At 46.1% G+C, this 25975-nt stretch overlaps 1 protein-coding gene across 2 annotated transcripts; it reads right to left on the reverse strand.

The window, feature by feature from the left end:
* Positions 1-15605: 15605 nt before the first annotated feature.
* Positions 15606-18628, reverse strand: LOC123062127 (pentatricopeptide repeat-containing protein At2g33760). 2 transcript variants are annotated; one of them, XM_044485476.1, is made up of 3 exons: positions 16696-18628; positions 16445-16599; positions 15606-16295 (listed from the first exon to the last, which is right to left on the reverse strand). In XM_044485476.1, exon 1 carries the CDS (start codon positions 18585-18587, stop codon positions 16845-16847), a length of 1743 nt encoding a protein of 580 aa, XP_044341411.1. In that variant the 5' UTR covers positions 18588-18628; the 3' UTR covers positions 15606-16295; positions 16445-16599; positions 16696-16844. The 2 variants fall into 2 exon arrangements, with proteins under 2 accessions (XP_044341411.1, XP_044341410.1); XM_044485475.1 differs by having other exon boundaries at positions 15606-16187; positions 16293-18628.
* Between the last annotated feature and the right edge of the window lie 7347 nt (positions 18629-25975).

The raw sequence follows: 25975 nt of genomic DNA on the forward strand, positions 1-25975 counted from the left end.
TGGAGCATGGTATAGTGGGTACTCCTGGATCTCCAAGTTTCTTCGGTATTCCACCCTTAAAAGTATAATTAGCAAGCATGGTGGAAATTTCAGCTTCTGGTATCTTTCTTTTATTTGTAATAATATCTTTCATGTACTTAGCATAAGGATTGGTTTTGAGTACATCAGTTAATCGCATACGTAAAAAGATAGGTCTAATCATTTCAGCAAAGCGCTCAAAATCCTCATCATCCTTTTTCTTGGATGGTTTGGGAGGAAAAGGCATGGGTCTCTGAACCCATGGCTCTCTTTCTTTACCATGTTTCCTAGCAACAAAGTCTTTCTTATCATAACGTTGATTCTTTGATTGTGGGTTATCAAGATCAACAGCAGGTTCAATTTCTATGTCATTATCATTACTAGGTTGAGCGTCATTATGAACATTATCACTAGTTTCAGGTTCATTGCCAGATTGTGTTTCAGCATCAGAGATAGAAATATCATTTGGATTCTCAGGTGTTTCAGCAATAGGATCACTAGAAGCATGCAAAGTCCTATCATTTTTCTTTTTCTTCTTTTTAGAAGAACTAGGTACATCTATATTAGTTCTCTGAGAATCTTGCTCAATTCTCTTAGGGTGGCCTTCAGGATACAAAGGTTCCTGAGTCATTCTACCAGTTCTAGTAGCCACTCTAATAGTATTATCATTATCTTTACTATTCAATTCATTGAGCAAATCATTTTGAGCTTTAAGTACTTGTTCTACTTGAGTGGTAACCATAGAAGCATGTTTACTAATAAGTTTAAGTTTTCATTTGACATTAGCCATATAATCACCCAAGTGTTCAAGCATATTTGAATTGTATTTCAATTATCTACCAAAATAAGCATTAAAGTCTTCTTGCTTAGCCATAAATTTATCAAACTCATCTAAGCATGGGCTAGCAAATTTAGTAAATGCGATTTTAGCTTTATCATATCTATAGAGAGAATTTACCTTTACTACCTGTGTCGGGTTATCAAGACCATGAGTTTCTTCAATAGGTAATGTATTAAGATTATATGTTTCTTCAACAGGCGGTAAATTAAGACCGTGTATTTCTTCAATGGGAGGTAAATTCTTAACATCTTCAGCTTTAATACCTTTTTCTTTCATAGATTTCTTTGCCTCTTGCATATCTTCAGGACTGAGAAATAGAATACCCCTCTTCTTCGGAGTTGGTTTAGGAATAGGCTCAGGAATTGGATCTGGAGGTGTCCAATTATTTTCATTTGTCAACATATTATTCAATAGAATTTCAGCTTCATCCGGTGTTCTTTCCCTGAAAACAGAACCAGCACAACTATCCAGGTAATCTCTGGAGGCATCGGTTAGTCCATTATAAAAGATATCAAGTATTTCATTTTTCTTAAGAGGATGATCAGGCAAAGCATTAAGTAATTGGAGAAGCCTCCCCCAAGCTTGTGGGAGACTCTCTTCTTCAATTTGCACAAAATTATATATATATCCCTTAAAGCAGCTTGTTTCTTATGAGCAGGAAAATATTTAGCAGGAAAGTAATAAATCGTATCCTGGGGACTACGCACACAATCAGGATCAAGAGAATTAAACCATATCTTAGCATCACCCTTTAATGAGAAAAGATTTTAAGGATGTAAAAGTAACGAGTTCTCTCATCTTTAGTGAACAGGGTGGCTATATCATTCAGTTTAGTAAGATATGCCACAACAGTTTCAGATTCATAACCATGAAAAGGATCGAATTCAACCAAAGTAATTATATCAGGATCAACAGAGAATTCATAATCCTTATCAGTAACAAATATAGGTGAAGTAGCAAAAGGAGGCTCAGGTTTCATTCTAGCATTTAGAGATTGCTTACTCCATTTAGCTAATAACCTTTTGAGTTCATTTCTATTTTTGCAAGCTAAAATAGCTAAAGAAGCTTCTTGATCAAAAACATAACCCTTAGGAATAACAAGTGATTCTTCATCATCACTTTCATCAGTATCATCAGATTCAATATTTTCAATTTCTCTAGCCCTAGCAAGTTGTTCATCAAGAAAATCACTAAGTGGCATAGTAGTATCAGGCATAGAGGTAGTTTCATCATAAGTATCATGCATAGCAGAAGTGGCATCATCAATAACATGCGACATATCAGACCGAATAGCAGAAGCAGGTGTAGGTGTCACAAGCTTACTCAAAACAGAAGGTGAATCAAGTGCAGAGCTAGATGGCAGTTCCTTACCTCCCCTCGTAGTTGAGGGATAGATCTTGGTTCTTGGATCTTTCAAGTTCTTCATAATGATAAGCATATATATATATCCCAAGTGACTCAAAGAGTAGAGCTATGCTCCCCGGCAACGGCACCAGAAAATAGTCTTGATAACCCGCAAGTATAGGGGATCGCAACAGTTTTCGAGGGTAAAGTATTCAACCCAAATTTATTGATTCGACACAAGGGGAGCCAAAGAATACTCTCAAGTATTAGCAGCTGAGTTGTCAATTCAACCACACCTGGAAACTTAATATCTGCAGCAAAATGTTTAGTAGCAAAGCAATATGATAGTAGTGGTAACGGTAACAAAAGGTAACGGTAGTAAAAGCAATGTTTTTGGTATTTTGTAGTGATGATAGCAATAGCAACGGGAAAGTAAATAAGCGAAGAACAATATGTGAAAAGCTTGTAGGCAATGGATCAGTGATGGAGAATTATGCCGGATGCGGTTCATCATGTAACAGTCATAACCTAGGGTGACACAGAACTAGCTCCAGTTCGTCAATATAATGTAGGCATGTATTCTGAATATAATCATACGTGCTTATGGAAAAGAACTTGCATGACATCTTTTGTCCTACCCTCCCGTGGCAGCGGGTTCCTTACAGAAACTAAGGGATATTAATGCCTCCTTTTAATAGAGAACCGGAACAAAGCATTAACACATAGTGAATACATGAACTCCTCAAACTACGGTCATCACCGGCAAGTATCCCGATTATTGTCACTTCAGGGTTAACGGATCATAACACATAATAGGTGACTATAGACTTGCAAGATAGGATCAAGAACACTCATATATTGATGAAAACATAATAGGTTCAGATCTGAAATCATGGCACTCGGGCCCTAGTGACAAGTATTAAGCATAGCAAAATCATAGCAACATCAATCTCAGAACATAGTGGACACTAGGGATCAAACCCTAACAAAACTAACTCGACTACATGATAGATCCCATCCAACCCATCACCGTCCAACAAGTCTACGATGGAATTACTCACGCACGGCGGTGAGCATCATGAAATTGGTGATGGAGGATGGTTGATGATGACGATGGCGACGGATTCCCCTCTCCGGAGCCCCGAACGGACTCTAGATCAGCCCTCCCGAGAGGTTTTAGGGCTTGGCGGTGGCTCCGTATCGTAAAACGCGATGATTTCTTCTCTCTGATTTTTTTTCTCCCCGAAACTCAATATATTGAGGTGGAGTTGGAGTCGAAGAGGCAACAGGGGGCCCACGAGGTAGGGGGCGTGCCCTAGGGGGGCAGGCACGCCCCCCACTCTCGTGAGCAGGTGGTGGGCCCCCTGGCCTTCATCTTTTGCAGGTATTTTTCTTATTTTCTGAAAAGTGGCTACGTGAAGTTTCAGGTCATTCCGAGAACGTTTGCTCCTACACACAAATAACACCATGGTAGTTCTGCTGAAAACAGCGTCAGTCCAGGTTAGTTCCATTCAAATCATGCAAGTTAGAGTCCAAAACAAGGGCAATAGTGTTTGGAAAAGTAGATACGTTGGAGACGTATCAATATTTTTGCACTAATTACATCGTTGTTTAAATCAAATAATTCCAGAACATCTGAGAGAATCACTTAGATACTACCACTAATGACTAACTAATGCAAGAAATTATGAAATCCTTTGTTTAATGTGTTTCCATAGGAAATGGATCCAAACATGAAAGAAAATCATCACAGGGAAGGAAGCACCAAGTGTCGTAGCCAAGCAAAGCTAATTGAGGTCGCCACTCGCCACGAAGGCAACAGAGCAAACGACAGCGCGCACGATACGACTACGCACTCGTGCCATCAGTCATACCACATGCCATCAACATCGTTGTGTACAACCAAGCACACTTTATAAAAGGGCCCAAGTCTAATTCGCAAGAGAGAGTTGCCATTGACGAAACATAGAACCATAAGAGCATCTCCAATAGAAGATGAAAATTTGGATATGTAAAACAGGAATTACATCTCCAAAAGGTGCTTTTTACATCTCCAAAAAAGAGGCAACTACAACAGAAGATGTAAATTGGTGACATAAAAGTGCAACTCCAACAGATGATGCAAATGGAGATTTAAACTAGTTATGCCGCGGCGACCACCAAGCACGACGGAGTGCCTCGGGTCTGCTCTATGGGTGACGGTTTGCAATGGCGTTTGTCTCTACAGATAGCTGGGAGTGAGGAGCGTCCTTTCGGGCAAACGAGAGGAGTTGGGGTGGTCAAAACTCGATGGGAGCGAGCTCAACACGGCGGCCGGAGCATGGCTTGCTCCGGCGCGAGGCTACAGGCCGAATAAAGGGCGCTACCAGCTCTTGGGAACCCCAGGAGTTCAAGTGTGTGCTCGGACGCGACAAACATGAGCTCTAGGAACGATGACAACAAGGCCAGCGCTGGCAAGCTCACGGGTGTCACGCGACACGATCGGAGGCGAAGAGAGGATGAGGAGCTACAGAGGGGCGTCGAAGGGGCGAAGGAGCGATGAATCGGGGCGGCGGCAGCGCGAATCGAGGCATAGGTGCAGCAGCAGAGGTGCAGCAATTCGAGGTGGAGAGCGGCGGGGTTAGCGCGCTGCTGGATCTGACGCGGACGTGCAGTGGTAGTGGGGACGGTGAAGAATCGGAGCGGCGGCGGGTGGACAGAGGAGGAAGGGAAGGGAATGTAAGAGCAGTTGGCAGTTGGCGCGCGACCATGATTTTTTACATCTCCTGTAGGTGGAGACGTATATTTGCATTGCGAGGTGTTGTGTTTTACATCTCCGAGAGGTCTAATTTTTTTACATCTACATCATCTCTTGGAGAGAAGTTTTTGGGCCTCGGGATGCAAAATTAAGTTAGTTATTTTTACATCTACATCTTCTACCGGAGATGCTCTAAGCCATCAACAAACCCTAGCCGCCGCCATTTCCCATCTCATCTCCATAGCTATCACCACCATACTCATTCTCTCCCGATTTAGCCATACTGTAATCGAAGTAACGCAGTCGGCAAATATTGCAAGACTATTCATCAATCATTCATATTTATGACATCTTCAATGATTTCTTCTTCAATGTGTGAGTCATTCTTTAAGGCAACATGTTGAGACAAGGTCTTGCAAACCTATGTATTTGTGTACGGTATCATTGGAATGACGTGTTGATTGATGTTATTCGTATGTGTGATTCGCAACGGAGTTGTCTTTTGTCTTCTTCTTGTTGTAAGGCCCTGCAGGTACACATGATCTGGTAGATCGATCAAGGAAGTAAAAGGTGAGGATGCGTGGAACGCTATTATGAAAACCAGTGACATAAATAATTAATATGATAGCGAAGAGCAATTCCTTGGGAATAAATGAGGTGTAGTCATTAAATGTCCAATACGTTTGTCTGAAATAATTCTTAATAACCAAGGCAACCCCGCATGACGGTAAGGGAGGGTGATTGGACAACTGACTCCCGATGCAGGTCGTGACGTACTTTGGACGCCCCCCCCACTTTATCGCGTTCTGAGCACATCGTAACGGTGTCTTCCAAGACTATGTTTACTATCAAGATGAGATGACAGGCAGAAGTACATGGTTGTGAGTGTAAGTCCTCATACCCATGTCTATTTCCATATCATTGTTTACATCCAAAATGTTTTTTTACAATCATTTACATCCAAAAGGTTGATAAAAGGTCTGGATGAAAACTAGAACATTTTGCGAGAAGCCAAGAATAATAACTTGTTTGAATCTTTGTCATAGAGTACATCCTCCTGTGGATTCGACACCCAAGGTCACTCCTTGGGGAAAAGGTAAGAGGACTTTGTGCAATCCAAACCGGATCTCAAAGTGTCATAAAAAACACAAGGTTATGGAGGAACAACTCCATCTTGCCGCTACAAAGTGTACAACGCTAGAGTTGAAGGAGGTACTTCAAGGTGATGCGCTAGATATCACTCTAGAGGCAAACGTATGTTGATATGTCAGCAATAGTTCAATCAAAAACTCCTAGAGCACAAGATCTAGTCCTAGATCTTAGATAAGAACACCACATTCTGTTATAGATAGTGGGGTACATAGTCTGCTTACAAACTAGAGATGCGGATCTCTATTTATACGCTTTGGGAATCCTTCACATCGCAACTTCTACTTATAGCTAGAACTCTCTAGAAAACATTGCTTAAGATACAATATTCCACTCATAGCTAGAAGACTTTAGAAAACAGTAACTAAAACTAAGAAACAAGAAAATACTATACTGGAGTAGAAGTAGAAGTAGTCAAATGGATTTGACTTATGATTTTATTTTTATTTTCCATTCTCTATTGCTCCTCATCAGGTTTTCTACGTCATCTAGCAACAATGACGAGAAAGTCGAACCATCCAATAAGCACCAACCGCAACTACACGAGGGGACCATGTTGGTGATGGTGCTGGTGCCCATGAGGGCATGTACAATGCATAGCCCCAAGGTGATGCCTCGCATGCCATATAGGATCGGATATCAGGTAAAGTAGGTTCGGTAGGGAAGCGAGATCCTCTGTAGGAGGCGGGTGCTTGGAGAGAAAAAGTGTGGTCCGGTGTCAAAAGCTGAAAAGGTTGGAGTGAAAAGCAGAGATGCATTTGTATTAGAGTCTTTATTTTCTATTTTTTTAATGAGGCCCACTAGTGATAGCTTGCATTGGAGAAAAATAAATGTAGGTGCCTCAAACTACTTTTTGTCATGGCGCATCTATATCCATACGCTACCACTGTACATGCCATGAGGGCATGAGAAATGGGGGCAGCGGTAGCTGCCGCCCCCGATGCATCCAGCTAGGTATGGGGAAAATGCTATTTTTCAGTCACATAACCAAAAGTTCATGCCTTCCATGCTATGGACCCTAAGGGCATGCCCAGGGGTAGCCCTAGGGGTGCTGCCCCACAGGTTCAGATGGTCCAGCTAGGTTCGGTTGATGCTCCAAACATGTTAGGGAATCTTCTGCAGGAGGCAGCCTCTTGGGCAGAAAAAGTGGGGAGAGATGAGAAAATGTGAGAGCAAAGATGATGACATTATGTGACTGAAAAAAATCATTTTTCTCATACCTAGCTGGATGCATCGAGGGCGGTAGCTACCGCTACCCCATTGCTCATGCCCTAATGTCATCATCTTTGCTCTCACATTTTCTCATCTCTCCCCACTTTTTCTGCCCAAGAGTCTGCCTCCTGCGAAAGATCCCCTGACATGTTTGGAGCATCAACAGAACCTAGCTGGACCATCCGAACCTGTGGGGCGGCACCCCTAGGGCTGGCAAATTTGGCAGTTTTGACCTCTGGACGAAATCAATTCACAGAATGAACTGCCCGTGAAACTATTTCACCCCCCTGACCTTTTTGTGTAGCGCCCGCCACGCAGGCGCCACACCCTACGGTGCAACGCCCAGCTCGGGGGCGTTGCACGCCAGTCCACCGTGGCAGCCCCTGAGCCCGCACCCAGCAGTGCAGCGTCTCCGAGCTAGGTGCCGCACATGTGCAGCGCCTAGCGCTCGGGTGCTGCACTGTGACTTATCCACCACGGTGGCCCTCTCCTCACCCCACCCCATTGCACCACCAGTTACAGTTACAGAAACAGCATAGCCGCGGCGGCGGCCCTCTCCTCTCCCCAAATTCTTCAGATCTAACGATTTGGCCTGTGGATTCCTTCACCAATCCATCCTAGAAGGTACTCTCCTCCGATCCCCTTCTTTCTATCCATAGAATGTATGATATTTTGAAGATTTGGGGAACCCTTGTTTGAATCTTGCATGTATTAGATTTGGGGAACCCTTGTTAGATTAGAATGTTGCATGTATTAGAATGTTGCATGTATTAGATACCTAATTTAGCAACCCTGGTTTGGATACATAGGTTGACATGTTATTTTATATGGAAAAGAGATTTGTGTTAAATCTTGCATGAAGTAGGCCTAGTTTAGTTTATTTGTGTTGAAATTATATTTGTATTGACAAGAATGCTTTGGATACATATGCTTTGAATTTTGTATGTACTAGGTGTAGTTTAGTTTATTTGTATTCAAAAGATAATCGTGTTGACAAGAAAGCTTTCTTTCAAAATTGTTAGGATGGTTTGGCTTCTCCATGATCACTGGGACAAACAACACCGGTCGTACGCTATGGCGGTGGAGCAGCGGGTAATAATGAAAGTGGCCGGTTTTATGAATTTCGTGTTTATTTCAAACACAAATGCCCCATATGTAATGTTATGATTTGTTTGTTTGTAGGAGCTTGCACCTCTGAAGCTTCGTTCTCACGGGGTTACCCTTGGGTGGATGCGCTATGATGAGCGATACACACCGTATGTAAGGGAGACATGACTTCTCCCTTTCATTCAGATGGTCAGACGGTCGACACCACCCAACAATGCTCCAGCACTCACCGCGCTTATTGATCATTGGAGGCCGGAGACACACAGTTTCCATCTTTAGACCAGGAAGATGACCGTGACGCTCCAAGATATTGCTATGATCACCGGTCTTCCTATCGATGGGAATCATCTATAGATGAGCACCAATTCTGATGGGTGGCGTGCGCATATGAATGCCCTTATCGGTATGGTTCCTCCGGAGCCTCGGGAACCAGCAGCAGAAGACAAGAAGAAGGAAAGAGTCGCAGCCGGTGCTCCTTTCATGTGGATTACTGAGCACTTTGGTACTTTCCCTCAGGAAGCTAATGAGGACACGGTCAAGACATATGCTCGTGTCTACATGTGATACGTGATATCCAAGACTATGTTTGTTGATGGCGCAGGCAAGAATGCTCCATGGATGTGGCTGAAGGCATTGACCGTCTTTGATAGCAATTAGAGTTGGGGTTCGGCGACACTGGCTTACTTGTATAGACAGGTATGAAGTTGTTTCTTTTTCACTTCATTGCTACATTATGAATGCGATCTTGCTCTTAATTCAACCATGTTCTCTTTTATGTGCAGTTAGACGAAGCCTGTTGTAGGTCATCTGGAGGTATTGGTGGTTGTTTGCTCGCACTTTCCATATGGAGCTGGGAGCGTTTGCCGGTTGGACGCCCGAAGACCGTGAAGTACGAGGATTGGGACGACAAAGGTGACCCACTACGGCTCCCCACTTGGGCTTACAAGTGGGATGTGTTAAATGAGACGACGGATGATCCCTCAGTCATGTACAAGTTGTACCAGAGCGAGCTTGACGCGATCACGCCTGAGCAGGTGGATCGACATTGCATAAGTGATTATGATGCTTCTATTGTAAGTCGATATCAATTTTGCATTCTACCCCATTTTGCAGGTGGTATGGGAGCCGTATGGAACAGGAGACAGTTTTGGTAACCCTATAGAGTTCAGGCTGAATCCGATGTGCACTAGGATAGGGATCTCTGGCATATGCGGTGCCCACTCATATGCAACTGGGCGGTTGAGCTTCACCTCCCACATCGAGTGCGCCGTCAGTTTGGTTTGTTCCAGGCACACCCGCCGGAGTGGGAGGACACGGACAAGTTGCTACACGCGTAAGATATAATAAACCTTGAGCACTTAGAAGCTTCTCGGCGGTTTTGATGGTGCTAATATTCTGTTTCTAACTTGCAGGTTGGATAGGAAAAGGCAGCGGAAGATCAAGGATTGGGACAAGCATCACAGGAAGTATGTCGTATAGTTCGTGCTTAGTGTGGAGCAAGCTAGGGCTGGAAAACGAGCCCAGCTTCGTGAGCACTGCCCGATCGCGTTCAACAACTATCTCACATGGTTTCTTGCAAGTACCTGTGTGGAGGTATGCAAATCGGCGTATGCTGAGGAGATTTTGGAAGAACCCACCGTTTTTGATGAGGTAGCCCAGCACCAGTACAACGCATTAGTCAAGAAAGGCAACTCAGTGATCCCTTCAGCTCCAATGATGAACTTTGTGGTATTTGCCCTCTTTGCTTTTCATTCACACTATTCACATCTTCGCTTGCCTAACACGTTAACACCGTTTCTGTTCATAGTATGCCCAGATCAAGAAAGTAGCTGATGAGACCGAGACTATTCTTGAAACAACCCCGGTTGGCAAAAGCGATGGGAAGGTGCACTTCAAGCATTCATCAAGGTTCACATCTCCTTCAAACTAGCACTTAACATGTGTTGCTAAGTTCGATGTCTCATTCACTTGTACATGTTGCAGCGCCAGGGCCAAAAGTTAAGGCGGCTATCAAACCTTTTCGGTTGTCGTGACCCCGAGTATGTATCACCAGAACAGTCTAGGTCGGCGACACCATCAGATCCCGCTTCGGGGCAGGGCCATGGTGATCATTTGGAGGATGAGGATGTGGGTGTGGTCACCCAAGAGGTATGGCATGAGCATATATATCCAATTGTTGATGCATTGCTAACTATATCCTCACACACGGTCTTTCCATATCTTTTGTTGATACATAGGTTGCTGATGATAAGACCTTGGGGACATACCAGGTTAGGTCTGCATACAGGTTAAAGCCTAGGACGGGAATCAACAAGTACACACCTGAAGACTTCACCCAAAGAGGCAAAAGGACGGTCAGCACCTCGCGGATGGCGGCTTTGGATGACTATTTGGATGACGATGTGGATGACATGGAGGAACCGGAGCCGGAGCAGGAGCGGGTTCCTCTTCCTAGGAAGGTGAAGAAGTTAGCCAGCAAGAGGGGGAGCAGCCAAAAAGCGCTCAAGGAACTAGTCATCATCCTCTATTTGTAATGTTGAACTTGAAGTGGTGGTAGCTTGTAGTAATGTGGAACTTGTTATGTTGGTGAACTTGGAGTGGTGGTAGCTCTATGTTGAACTTGATCCTCTTGTATGTCTTAGTTATGTTGAACTTGGAGTGGTGGTAGCTCTATGTTGAACTTGAAGTCATTGGTTGTCTTAGCAATGTTGAACTTGTTGTCTTAATAATGTTCAACTGTGACTGAAATGTTAAACTTAAAGATCTTGACTGCTTATTCTAGGAAATGTTGAACTGTGCCTGAAAATGACCCAGTTTGCAAGTTACAGCCGCTGCAGCGCCTAGGGCATTGCACTGCTCAGTGTGGCACCTCCAGGCTAGGCGCTGCAGCGGCTGTAACTTGCAAATGTTTTGTTTGCTCTCTGTTTAGCTCATCCCAGAAGTGCAACGCCTCAGAGCTAGGCGCTGCACTGTACAGTGTGACGCCTAGCTCTGAGGCGTTGCACGCCTAGGATGAGCTAAACAGAGAGCAAACAAAGTGTTTGCAAGTTACAGCCGCTGCAGCGCCTAGCCTGGAGGGCGTTGCATTGCTAGCCTGGAGGGCGTTGCATTGCTCAGTGCGGAGCCTCCAGGCTAGGCGCTGCAGTGGCTGTAACTTGCAAACACTTTGTTTGCTCTCTGTTTAGCTCATCCCAGGAGTGCAACGCCTCAGAGCTAGGCGCTGCACTGTACAGTGTGACGCCTAGCTCTGAGGCGTTGCACGCCTGGGATGAGCTAAACAGAGAGCAAACAAAGTGTTTACAAGTTACAGCCGCTGCAGCACCTAATCTGAAGGCGCCACACTGAACAGTGCAACGCGGCGCCTAGCTCTGAGGTATTGCACTCCTGGGATGAGCTAAACAGAGAGCAAACAAAACGTTTGCAAGTTACAACCGCTGCAGCGCCTAGCCTGGAGGCGCCACACTGAGCAGTGCAACGCCCTGGAGCTAGGCGTTGCACTTGTACTTAGCGAATTTTTTGGCATATGCACACATATTCCGATGATGTGAAGTAGGATTGATACATAGCAAGCAAAGAACTGTGAAGACAACATATGCACAAAGTACTTCACGACACATAGTAGTTCACAACCAAATCGAGGAGGAGAGATAGTAGTTCATGACACATAGTAGTTCACAACCAAATCAAAGAGCATAGTTTAGAGGATAACACGATCATCGTCCACAAGCAAGTTGAAGATGACATAGCTCTATTGCGTAGAGTAAGGCCCCTTTCCCTTCTTCTTCTTCCTCTCTTCTTCCTCTTCCTCCTCCCTTTTCCTTACGAGGTGGGCCTCCTTAACCATCCTCTCCATGAATATCTGATTCTCCCTCTCTTTTTTTCAGCTGCAATTGCTCAAAGCTTCATGGTTCCTTCTTCAAAATCCTTTTGACGCTTCTTCTGTGCCTCCTCACATTTCCTCACCAACGCTTGCTCCCTAGCGCGCATCGCATTTGACGCTCTCTCTTTTGCCTTCCTCTTCTCCTCAAGCTCCTCTTCCTTCTTCTTCTTTAGCTTGGCTGCATCCTCCTCTCTAAGCTTCTTCGCAGCCTTCTCCCACCATCCCGCCATCTCATCTTCGCCATCCTCCTTCACTGTTGGTTTGTTGGGTTGGGAAGCCGCCATACCTACAATGAGTGAAACATAATGGTTAGTAAAGACAATAAGAACAAATGGAAGCACATGTAAAACAAGAACATATGAAAAAGAAGAACATATGAAAAACAAGAACATATGAAACATTATAGTTAGTGTGAGCAACAATGTGAGCAACAATGGCCTCCCGCAAGAGCAATCACATTGTGTTAACGACACCTTGAAAGCCCGACCTCCATGTTGCCGGCCATCATTTGTGGTTCCTCCTGGCTCTTTCACTTCGTACTTCCACTCTTCGTTGTCATATAATATAGCTTCTTCTGAGTCCGCCTTCCGTGATTGAAATTCTAACCATTCATCAACCTTGGGTGGAAACTTGTACTTGTACTTGCGCGGGCTCTCACCCGCTATCTGTGCATCAGTTTCCATCAAGTACTTTAGAAAGTACACATTCATCTTATCAAATGTGTATCGAACTATTGCCGTCACGGGTAATCCACGTGCATCTTTGAGCACCCTATTGAAGCATTCGGCCATATTGCTTGTCATTTGACCGTATCTCCGGCCATCTTCATCAAAAGCACGTGTCCACTTGTTTCGGTGTTGAATGTGCCTATTGATAAAGTCTTGACCCCCGGTTTTTTGTGTGTGAGCAATTTGTTCAACAAAGTGGCGAACCGCTTCTCGGAGAAAGCGAGACAACAATCTTGAAGATCATCGGCCAACTCCTTAAGGCCACATGCCCTATAGAAGTTCGAACAAAAAGTGCCTCATGCACCATCGATGGTGCAACGGAGCATGCCCGAGAATGTCAATCTCCACCGCGTTAAGAATTCCTGGATGCCGATCCGATATGACACAAATTTCCCTTTGAGCGGGTAACACCTTCGTCCTCAAAAGACGCAAAAACCACTCCCAGTTGTCATTGTTCTCCGCCTCAACCAAAGCAAATTCCAATGGCAACACCCGGTTATTGGCATCACTTGCTATCGCAACCAACAAGGTGCCCTTGTATTGTCCGGTCAAGAGCGTGCCATCAATGGCGATGACCGGCCTACAGTGTTCGAAAGCCCTCATGCATTGCTCGAACGCCCAAAATGCACGGCCAAAAACTCGGACTTTCCTTCCTTCATGAACCGTTGTTTGGTGCCCATGAGGCTCGACCACATGAACCATGCCCGGGTTTGTGGCAGCCATGGCTAACAACAACCTAGGGATTCGGTTGTATGCTTCCTCCCAAGTACCATACAACATCTTAAATGCGGCTTGCTTCGCCTTCCATGCCTTGCCGTACTTCACCTTGTAATGAAAGATGGCTTTCACAAGGTCAATGACATGTTGGACGCTCATTGTTGGAAGTGTGGATATTGAGTTCGAGAGCCTGTAAGCGATGAACTCGGACGTGAGTTGTCTGCGGTCTTGGGACACAATCTTGCCATCCACCCTTTTGCCTCGGCACATGTGAGTTGGCACACAACTCACTACGTGCCAAGTGGGACCTCCTTTCCATGGTCTTGCACGCACAATCCACAGATATATTTCATCTTCACATGCACATGCAACCGTGTAGCGCACATTGACGTCCGAGTGCACCACCTTGTGTGGACGATAATGCGTAACCGAGTAGTTGTCGAGCCACATCTTCAATTCCAAGAAGGTTTCGAACTTAGACCCTTTAGCAATCCGGTTCTTGTCGTCTCCCAAATCACGGTGAGAGCTTGGCCTAACCCCAAGAGATATAGATTTGCCACCATCCACAACGGCTTCATCCGTGAGACTAACATCCTTGAACAATGGTGTCTTGTGATCCCGACCGAATACCTTCTCGAAAGCTTCGTCCTCCTTCACCGTGAACCCCTCCTCATCAACTTGTTCACCGGGACCTTCTTCATCCGAATCCGATGCATATGCACGGGAAAAAGGGATGGAATGGTACATTATCTCTTGCAAATGATATTTGTCGAGATCACCCACATTGTTGTCATGGAGATCAACTTCATTGTCATCGTCTGCATACTCATCATTGTCCTCTTGCAAAGCTTCATCTTGGTTGTTTGTAAACGGGCTCAATGTTGGCCTCACTTCTTGGGTCAAAAGAGGTTCAATTTCATCTCGCTTCAAGGGTGGGGGGCTACTAGCAACCAAAGGGGAGGGTTTCCGGTTCAAGTCCAAATGCAAACTTGAATCAACCTTCTTCGTTGCAAATAACTCAAGAGCCTTGTCAAGTGATTCGGCCACTGTTTCCTTGTATGTAACCCAACGTTGCTCCGAGTTGACACGCATTGTCTTCCAATGGATGTGCATTCCAAAACCCACATTATGCCTTCCCTCCAACTCAACGATATCACTAGGGCCCATCCAATTCAAATCTTTCCTCACTTGTTGCAAGAGCTCCGCATAGCTAGGACTACTATCAAACACCATGTTAAGCTCATCCGGGTCCGGTTCAATATTGCCTTTCAAGAAGGCGTCTTTGTCCCCATGATGAACAAACACACATGTTCTTCCCATCCCTATAAGCATTCAAACAACACAACGTAACATTGCTTCCATGAGTACTAATTTAAGGATTAACACAGAATACAAACCCTAAAATATATATCAAACAACAACCCTAACCCTAACCATAACCCTAACCCTAACCCTAACAATAACAATAACCCTAACCCTAACCATAACCCTAGCACCAACATAAGAAAACCCATAAGAATAACCCTAACATACTAACAAAGCCTAATCATAGGAAATTGGCAAACAAAGATCTCACATCTCCATGCAAACCTCTAGATCCAAACAAAACTAGGGTTTCCCCAACCTAGCAACATATGAGCAATTAGATAACATTACTTGGATCAAAACAAGGGGATCGGAGAAGATTACCTTGAGGGAGGGTTTGACTTCGAAATCCACGGACAAATTCTTCAAATTTGCAAGATTTGGGAGAGGATTTGAGAGGGGGAGAGAGTGGGAGAGGGGGCAAAGCTCGGGTTGGGGTGTGTGGGGTGGGGGAGTGGGGGAGGGGGGCCCAGCCCCTATCTAAGTCACAGTGCAGCGCCCGACGGCTAGGCGCTGCACATTACATGTGTGGCACCTAGCTCGGAGGCGCTGCACTGCTGGGTGCGGGCCCAGGGGCTGCCACGGTGGACTGGCGTGCAACGCCCCCGAGCTGGGGGTTACACCGTAGGATGTGGCGCCTGCGTAGCGAGCGCTACACAAAAGGGTCAGGGGAGTGAAATAGTTTCACGGGCAGTTCATTCTGTGAATTGATTTCGTCCAAAGGTCAAAATTGTCAAATTTGCCCCTAGGGCTACCTGCTGGGCATGCCCTGATTTGCTCTGATGAAAGCTGGTAGCATGCAAGTGACAAGGAATCAAGGATAATGTACCTCCGAAAGGACAATGACAAAGTAAGTCCGTGCTCACAAGTCACAAGGGCGGTCTCCATTTGAAGTGAAGTGTATTTTGCTCATTATTCCTCAATGGAACATAAAGTTTGGTACATGGAACTCAATAATCCTCTAGTCTTGGCCGTTTAGTAGTTGCAATTTACAAACTTACACACGACCTTAATGGGTGTCAGTCACCACTCACCAATGTGGGCAATCTTCAGAACAAGGCTTCAAATGTAGTCGATTATATACAGCTTCTGCATGATAATTCTCCGCGCACAATGAGTCAGGCACATAATCAACTCCGAGCACAAGAAAATAAGAAATGTATTCACATGGCAGATGGACATCAAAGAATCAACCTGCTGCATGGATTAGACAGACGAATTTGCTTCAGAAAACTGGTGTTGGACTTGATGTGCCCTCCTTGCAGGCATTATTGAGGACCGAGACAGAATTATCGAAAGCAAAAGTCCAACCACATAAGAATGGTACTTGGATGCATGCACTGTACCTCGCTCTTCAATCTTTCGGATGAGCTAGCAAAGAATACCAGAGCTGTTTTGTTGTCTTTCAGCATCCTGACCCTTTAAATTATGTTGGGAGTTCAGAAATATGTAGGTCGCTGGTATTGTGGATGTTCAGAAAAATGAGAAGCATTGGACCCATCTGACAATGAAATGGATGGAGGTAAGCAATCGTATTTTGATGCAATATCAGGACTATGTATCACAAAAAATCACCCCACAGCTTGAAGTAGAATACCCTGAAGAGGTTATCTTCTAGTACTGGTGATAATTGATGGCAGAATTCCAGGACAGGCGGTGTATGTGAATGTAGTTGTTCATTTCCATAATACTATTTTGTTGGTGACTATTACCAGGCAACTGTACCTAACGACAGATGAGAGTTTGTTACCAATATTCCAGACAAGAACACTTGCCATCTTTAAAATGGTGAAAACGGTGCTTATCCCTGACAACAATCTCCCGATTCTCCACAGCTGACATAAACTTGATGGCGAGATGGCAATCCCCGCATATCCTCAGGTTTTTTATTACTCTGATAGGAGTGGTGCTCCCAACGCTCATCATGAGCCCATATGCTACTGCCAATTTTTCACTGTGATATCTAAGTGCACCCTCTCTCTCCTCCTCTTCTAACTCATGCAGAACTGACTCAGTTTCAGGCATGTAGCCAGCAGCACTAATCCTATGAATCAGTTCTTCCAAGTACTGGTAAATCTCTGTAGTCTGTGGATGAGACTTTTCACCCATGCGAAATAAATGGGAAGTACCTCCTAGCTCAATCAAGCTGAATCCTATCTGCTTCTTCAATCTTCTCTTAATCATGGTATTCCTCACCTTCTCAACATGGTGCATTTTACCAGACAGAGCATAAATATTAGAAAGCAAAACATGGTAGGATGGATTCTCAGGTTCGAGAGCAATCAATCGCTCAGCCACCTCCACCCCAAGAATAAAATTCTTGTGCATCTTGCATGCCCCAAGTACTGCTGTCCAAACTTCAGGCCCTGGCTCTCCAGGCATATAATCACTTATAAATTGCATTGCTTCATCAAGAAGTCCAGCCCTTCCAAACATATCAACCATAGAACAATAGTGCTCGACACGAGGGACCAGTCCATAGATCCTCTTCATGCAGTCAAAAGCATCACGACCCTCCATGACTAACCCAGCGTGTGCACATGCAGATAGAACAGCAACAAACGTGACATGATTGGGTGGCGGCCCCTCGCGTCTCATCAAATGGAACAGCTTGATCGCCTCATGACCATGGCCGTGCATTCCATATCCAGCGATCATGGAAGTCCATGTAACCACATTCCGCTCCTGGAGCGCATCGAACCATCTGCGAGCTTTGTCCACAACACCACACCTGGCATACATGTTCACAAGAGCAGAGCCAAGAAACACACTGATGTCCATTCTTTCAGAAACAATACGTTTCTCCACTTCACGCCCCAAGTCCAGTGCACCAGCCTGTGCGCAAGCAGAGAGCGTGGCTACAAACGTCATGGAGTCAGGCACCGCCTTCGCCGCCTGCATCTCCCTATACACCTCGATCCCCCGCTCGGCAAGCCCATTCTGTTCGTACCCAGAAATCATCGCGTTCCAAGCGACAACACCTCTATCACGAATTGCATCGAACAGCTTGCGTGCAACACCCAGTTGGCCGCACTTGGAATACAGCACAAGAAGCGACGTCAGCACGAAACGGTCCGAGCCAAACCCGAGGACGATGGAGTGCGCGTGGATGGCCGTGCCGGTTCGGATGGCGGACAGGTCGGCGCAGGCCTTGGCGACGGCGGTGAAGGTGAAACTGGAGAAAGGAAGGGCGGCGGAGAGGAGGCTGCGGTAGAAGGCAATAGCGGCGACCGGGAGGCCGTGGTGCGCGGCCGCACGCGTGAGGGAGGAGAAGAGGAAGGAGTCGGGTGCGGGGTGGGAGGTCGCGAGGAGGTGCGCGTACGGGGCGGCGCCAGCTGCGACGGCGAGCGTGGCCAGCTTGGTGATGAAGGGGAGGGAGCGACTGTGGCCTGTGACGATGATGCGCGCGTGAGCTTGTTTCAGAGCGCCAGCACGAGGGCCGGCGAGGAGGAGCGAGCTGTATTCCGGCGAGGGGTGGTGGGAGTCCATCCCGGAGGGCTGGAAGCTTGGAACTGAATTGAGGAATTGAATATTTCCTTTCGGGCGGGAGCTGGTAAATACACACACCGATGGAAGGGTTCGCTTGAGCAACTAGATATCCCCTTCTCAACATGGTGAACCAAAATATTTCAATAAGATTTTTTTGTAGGGAATTTCAATAAGATGTATGGAATACAAAATTTTAGATTAATAACACATGAACCAAAAATTTAAATACATGCAACTTATTATATTTGATTGTGTATATTGGCAAAATGTTTATTGAATATAGGTAGAATAATAGAATGACAAATATTTTCCCATGCATGGTCTCAAGTGCAATAAGAGAGGGAGGAAAAGAAGGGTGAAAGGTTTAACGGCTACATGGAGATACAACCCAAGTGGAGAGAAAGAGGGAGAGAGAGAAGGGGGGTTGTCGTTGAGGTGAAAGGCAACAAAGACCAAGCAAACTAGGCTCACAAGGTTTCTCGAGGATTTCAAAGGTCATGTTTACCGACACTAGCACCATCATGAAGGCGAACCAATAGAAATGGATCAATACTGTGCGTACCAACATCAATGAGCGTAACTCCAGAATTTGATCATGCAATCAAATTGTGCTTGATTACTAGACTATGTTTGATTCAATTTGTGTGAACTTGGAACGCTATGTTGCTTGCTTTTTAAAAATTATTTGTGGAAATGTTTGTGATAAAATATTTATTTTTCAAGTTGTTTTATTTGGCGGGAATGGATCAAATATACTGAAAAATGATAATTAAAACAAAACTGATGGACAAGACGGGATTCACTTGGATACCATGGTATAAGGTGTCCCCAGAAAATGAAAAAATGCGGTGGTTTCTTTGGAGATGCCCTTCCATCCCGAACTTCAAAAAACTAATTTCATTCACTTCACACAATTGTGATTCCTCAAGCAACTATTTTCTCAGTTTATCTATAGAAGAGACAACGATGAAAGAGAGTAGCGCAACCCGGGTTGCTTCAGGGGTGATGGGGAGGGAGGGTGGGGGTGAGATTTTTTGTTTGGGTCGCCGGTTGAATTAGGCGACGATTGAGCTCAAGATCGGACACCATAACCGACCGCATCATCGAATCTCACCGGAGATGGTGACGACGCGACTCGCCATGACATAAATGCAGAGGAGGGCTGGACCTAGATAGGTTCCGGTCTAGGCGGCAACGTGAGGAGGAGGAAGAAGAAGAGTAGCATTCCTTAGATTCATTTTCAACTTTTCTAGTCAACACTTACTAGGTGGTTCCTTCATTGGACATGGACACAGACACGGATTTGATGAACATGGTTTCACGCCCACCCTTTATAAATAGTAAATTCAAAAAAGTACTAGAAAAATAAATAAACAATCAAATTTTTTATAACATACATAGTCGACCGCTTTAGTTTCGCGTGATGTTTAAAAAAATGACAAATTGAAACTTTATTAGAAAATATCGTTTGATGAATGGTAAGGTCTCAATTGTATTTTGTTCATCGAGGGCATCTCCAACGCTGATCCTCAAACCGCTCGCATCCGTCCGGATCGCGTTGTTCGGACCGTGAAAGCCATCCAACGCGAGTCTGTATCGGTCCGCCGAGCGGTTAGGACGTGTTTTCTCCCGCAACTTGGAGACAACGTGGGGAGGGGGGTTGCGGGAGTCCGAACATCAGACATGTAAGACTCCGACACCCCTGGCCCACCCAATCCCCCTCACAGTCCCATTTCATTCCACTCAATCCCTTCTCCTCCTTACTTTGCATCTGCACCTTTCACCTCCGTTGCCGCTATTGCACGTCTCCGGCCGGCATAGGGGCATTGTCGGACATCTGCAACTAGCACCAACACCCCGGCTCGCTAATACGGCGACATTGTCCACCCTGGAGCCTTTTGCATCCCAGGTACACTCTGCGCCCTTTAGACGACCTCCATGGCAGACGCCACGCTCGGCAGGTGTTGGGTCAAATGCCATTGAGCTTATTTTCGAATGCTATGACATTTCTTAGAGTACGATGGATGGCGAGCTACTCGACCATGGAGGATGAGTTGTTGTGCGATGCGTGGTTGGCCGTATCCACAGATTTTGTAGACAGGAGCAGAGGGAGGACCTTCTGGCAGCAAATGCATGAATCGTTTTATGCACGAAAGCACATTAGGCTCTATGGCATATACACCATTTAGCAACGAGATGTGAGGTTGTTATCATGTCACTGATACGCTATCCAGACTAGCGCCACCAAGTTCTATAACGTGGTTCGTCAACTGGAGGCAAGGTGGCCATTGCACGCAGCAGAGGATGAGATCGTAAGTTTTGTTTCCTCTTACTCAACTTGTTGATTGATTCGTTCACTCAATGTTGGTGTGCACATTGTGTAGCCCGCACGCGCTGCCGTGATGAACCACAAGATAGCCACTGACCATTTTGTTGGGTTCTACGGTAGGGTGCTTCGACTGCAAATTAAAATTTTCCTACACGTAGAACAACCAAGAACATGCTACGGGAGATGGATCATAGTTCGTTACCACTAGACGCGCAGTGCCGTGCAGCGGAAGAAGAGTTGGGGCAACGCGTCCGCGTGGATCGTCTCCTCCTTGTCCGATCTCCCTCGTACAGTCGGTAGTCGGTTCCCACATACAGGTTCGCCGGAGCGGCGCAAGTGCACCGCCTCTAACGGTATCTGCGCGTGCAGGAGGTACGTCGTGTAGCGGACTTCCAGGTCCAATCACACAACCGGCGACGAGTGGAGGTGTCTATTCGCAACACATGCAAACCCTAGTGACAACGCCGAAGTGATCAACCGCGTGAGTGTGCGGCACCTCCACTTTATATAGGTGTCTGTCGTGGGCTCAACACTTGGACCTTGCACGGACCCTAAAGCCCATAAGTCTACTCGGCCACAATCCGAATACAGCTCGGATCACATCCGACCAGTGTCCTCGGATCTGACCTTGTAGGTTCCTTCCCTTAAGCGCGCGACCCCTTAGGTTCAAGCCGGCTTGGTCGCAGTTCGGATCACCTCCGAACTGTACAGTTGGTAGCGGCTTCTAGCAAGGCATGCCGAACACCAAACAGACTATGAAGCTGGTTAGGCGAACCTGTACATCATACTTTCATTCCTTTTTGCCACATGATATATGTTGTCGGGCTCAAGGCGAGTCTGTCATCCTTGTGCTAGCCCGACCTCTTTCTCGTTCCAATGATGCCGACCACAAACCGGATTATCTCATAATCCTTGTCGCATGGCCATGCTTATCCTGATCGGATCACACGAGGGGTCCAGAGTATATCTCTCCTGATCGTTGGGGCAAATCCCATCTTGCTCAACCACGTCTCGCAGCATGGTTCTGGAAAAATCCGAAACCTACCTTTATAACTACTCAGTTACGGAGTAGCGTTTGGTCGGCCCAAAGCAAGTCTGTCACCATCCCGAGTACATGCGTCAGCTTAGGTATTAGAGCATCTCCAACAGGCGCGCCAAACTAGCACCGCACCGCAAAATCCCCCATTTTAGCGCGCGCGCAACCGGAATAGTTACTCCAGCGGGCGCGCGAAAACAACGTGCGCGGCATACGTAGTCCAGCGTGCGGGCCGAAACGCAATCGCGCGCCGCTTATTTGCTGCGCCCGCTCTCGCGCGCTGGACTCTCGCGCACTCGCTCGCACCTCCACCCCCATCCAGCCACGCCGCCGCCGCCGACCGCGCCACCCGGCGACCGTTCCGGCGCTTCCCCGGCCTATCCCCACCCCGCGCGCGCTTTCTCCGCCCCCCCTCTAGTCCCGTCGCCCCGCGCGCGTGCTGGTCCTCCGACCAACAGCGCCCGCGCGCTCGCTGCCGCTTTGATACATAATGCACGCTTGTGTGATCATGCACAACATGATCATTGAAAATGAGCGTGGCCAAGATGTAGACTACTCTCAGTATGAGCTCTTGGGATATCCCGTGCGAGTGCGACGGAGGGCTGAAAGGGTGGCCCGTTTTGTTGCCTCCTATCATGCCATTCGACGTCCCGCAGCGCATAATGATCTTCAGAAGGATCTCATTGAGGAGTGGTGGGCATGGAATGAACGACAAAGAGCATCATGATTTGTGCGTTTGTTATTGTATTGTTGAACTATTTGTTGTGTTAATTGCACTATTTGTTGTATTGAATGATAAACTGTTTCTTTGAGTTGTAATAAACAAAATTGAACTATTTATTTTTGTTTGTTTTGATCTTTTTGCTTCTGTTTTCCAGTGCATATATTGTTTGTGCGAGTCGCGCGCACTGCTGCAGCGACGCGCGCTGCATTTTAGCACGGCTGCTGGAGCGGGCGCTGCGCGCCGCGCCAAACCAGGCGATGGGCGCGCGTTAAAGCTGTTTTTTTGCGCGCGCTGCGTTCGGCGCCTGTTGGAGATGCTCTTAGGACATAGAATATATGTTGTACTCAAGACTCACAGATGACATATCGTTGCGTCTCATAGTTGGGTCTATCTGACTCGGACCTTATCTCGACTCGGATCCGACTACGTCGAATCTGACCAGATCCTTCCGAGTCCATATTATGTGGTTAGCATCCAATACTCCATGGCTAGTGAGACCAAGCCATCGACCATGTCATATGCTAGTCTAGTTGGATGCGCGTCCACACAGCCCTTTCGACTAGGGACCTTTTAGGACAGTCATCATACAATGCATAGTCCCACGAACAAGTCACGTACTTGCTGATACACATTATTGATAATGTCCAAGGACTATCTTTACTTATAAACACATAGGAAATATCATCATACATGATTGCCTCTAGGGCATATCTCCAACAGTCTCCCACTTGCACTAGAGTCAATCAAATAGACATCGAATGCCCATAGCTCTAACGTGCCCCTCATGCTTGGGTTGTGGAAGCGGCTTAGTCAACGGATCCGCAACATTTGCATCCGTGTGAATTTTGCATAACTCTACATCACCACTCTTTACGATCTTTCGTATCAGGTGATATTTCCGATCTATGTGTCTGACTTTGTGGTGATTCCTCGGCTCCTTGGCTTGTGCGATGGCACCAGAATTATCACAATAAAGGTCCAAGGTTTTACCGAGGCTTGGAAAATACCAAGATCATCTAGAAAGTTCCGGATCCAAACACCTTCCTTTGCAGCTTCACAAGTCGCAATGTATTCGGCTTCTGTAGTAGAATCGGCCACCGTATCTTGCTTGGAACTCATCCAGCTCACTGCTCCTCCGTTCATGACGTACACGAATCCGGACTGTGATCGACAATCATCTCTGCCAGTTTGGAAACTAGCATCGGCATAACCCCTTACGACGAGCTCTTCCTCACCTCCATAAACTAGGAACATCTCTTTAGTCCTTTTCAGGTACTTCAAAATAGTCTTTACCGCTGCCCAGTGACTCTCACCTGGGTTGGCCTAGTATCTACTTGTTAGGCTTATTGCAAAAGCAACATCGGGCCGCGTACATATCATGGCATACATGATGGATCCGATTGTCGAGGCATACGGAATCCTACTCATCCTGCTTCGCTCATCAGATGTCGAAGGACTCTAAGTCTCGCTTAGCCTTATACCATGTGAGAGTGGCAAGAACCCTTTCTTTGCCTCACTCATGTTGAACCGCTTCAACACTTTATCTATGTACATGCTCTGGCTTAAGCAGAGCAGCCTCCTTTATCTATCTGTATAGATCTTAATGCCTAAAATGTACATTGCCTCACCAAGGTCCTTCATCGAAAACTTGTCGTTCAATGACTCCTTGACCGAGTTTAGCATCAAAATATCATTTCCGATCAGTAATATGTCATCCACATACAAGATCAAAAACATTGTCGAGCTCCCACTCAACTTATTGTATAAACAAGAGTCCTCTTCTCTTTTGATGAAGCCGAAACCAGTGACGACCTCATCAAAACGAATGTTCCAGCTCCGAGATGCTTGCCTCAACCCATAAATGGATCTCTTGAGCTTGCATACCTTACTAGTGCTAGTCGGATCGACAAAACCCTCGGGCTGTATCATATACACGTCCTCAGTTAAATTTCCATGAAGGAAAGCCGTCTTGACATCCATCTGCCATATCTCGTAATCGAAATATGCAGCTATAGCTAGTACGATCCTCACCGACTTCAGCACCGCTACCAGCGAGTAAGTCTCGTCGTAGTCAATTCCTTGAACTTGTCCATAGCCCTTAGCGACAAGGCGAGCTTTGTGGATCTGAACATTTCCATCCACATCGGTTTTCTTCTTAAAGACCCATTTGCAACCAATGGCTATTACGCCAGGCGGTGGATCAACCAAGTCCCAGACTTGATTCTCATCCATGGACTTTAACTCGGATCTCATGGCCTCCAGCCATGCCTCGGAATTTGGGCACACCATCGCTTGCGCATACGTGGCCGGCTCGTCACGTTCTAGCAGCAATACATCACGCACTCTGCGCAATCTTTCCGACCTCCGTGGTTCCGGTGCCGCTTCCACTACGGGTTCCCTGACTGACTCCGGTATGACCTCATCACCAGCCGAGCCATCTCCGAGTGGTCCTTGAATTTCTTCGAGTCGGACCGTCCTCCCACTAGCCTCCTGACTGAGAAACTCTCTCTCAAGGAAAAACCCGTTCCGAGCAACAAACACTTTGTTCTCTTCCCGGTTGTAGAAGCTATATCCCAAGGTTTCCCTCGGATATCCCACGAATATGCATTTATCTGACTTGGGTGTAAGCTTGTCTGACATAAGTTTCTTCACAAATGCTTCACAACCCCAAATCTTTAGAAAAGACAAACTGGGACTCTTCCCGGTCCACATCTCATGTGGTGTCTTGTCTATAGATTTTGATAGTACCCTGTTAAATGTGAAAGCTGCAGTTTCTAGAGCATATCCCCAGAATGACAAGGGTAAATCCGACTTGCTCATCATAGATCGAACCATGTCCAACAAGGTACGATTCCTCCATTCCGATACACCATTTCTCTGTGGCGTACCCGGAGGTGTGAGCTAAGGTACTATATCTCTGCTTTTCAGATGATCATCAAACTCCTGGCTCATGTACTCACCTTCACGATCAGATCGTAGAAGTTTTATAGTCTTGCCGAGTTGATTCTCAACCTTGTTTTGAAACTCTTTGAACTTTTCAAAAGTCTCCGACTTGTGCCTCATCAAATAGATATATCCATATCTACTCAACTCGTCGGTAAAAGTCACAAAGTATTGATAGCCACCTTTGGCAGTTGTGCTCATTGGTCCACACACATCACTGTGTATCAGTTCCAACAGCTCGGATGCCTTCTCACAACTCTTTGCGAAAGGAGACTTAGTCATCTTGCCGAGCAAGCATGATTCACATGTCTCGAATGACCCAAAGTCAGTCGAAGTTAGGAGTCCATCATCATGGA

Source organism: Triticum aestivum, chromosome 3A, assembly GCF_018294505.1.
Source record: "Triticum aestivum cultivar Chinese Spring chromosome 3A, IWGSC CS RefSeq v2.1, whole genome shotgun sequence".
NCBI classification, from domain to species: domain Eukaryota; kingdom Viridiplantae; phylum Streptophyta; class Magnoliopsida; order Poales; family Poaceae; genus Triticum; species Triticum aestivum.

Bases quoted from the DNA above. Each gene is read 5' to 3' on its own strand.
- LOC123062127 (XM_044485476.1), bottom strand. From the start codon at position 18,587: ATGGACTCCCACCACCCCTCGCCGGAATACAGCTCGCTCCTCCTCGCC.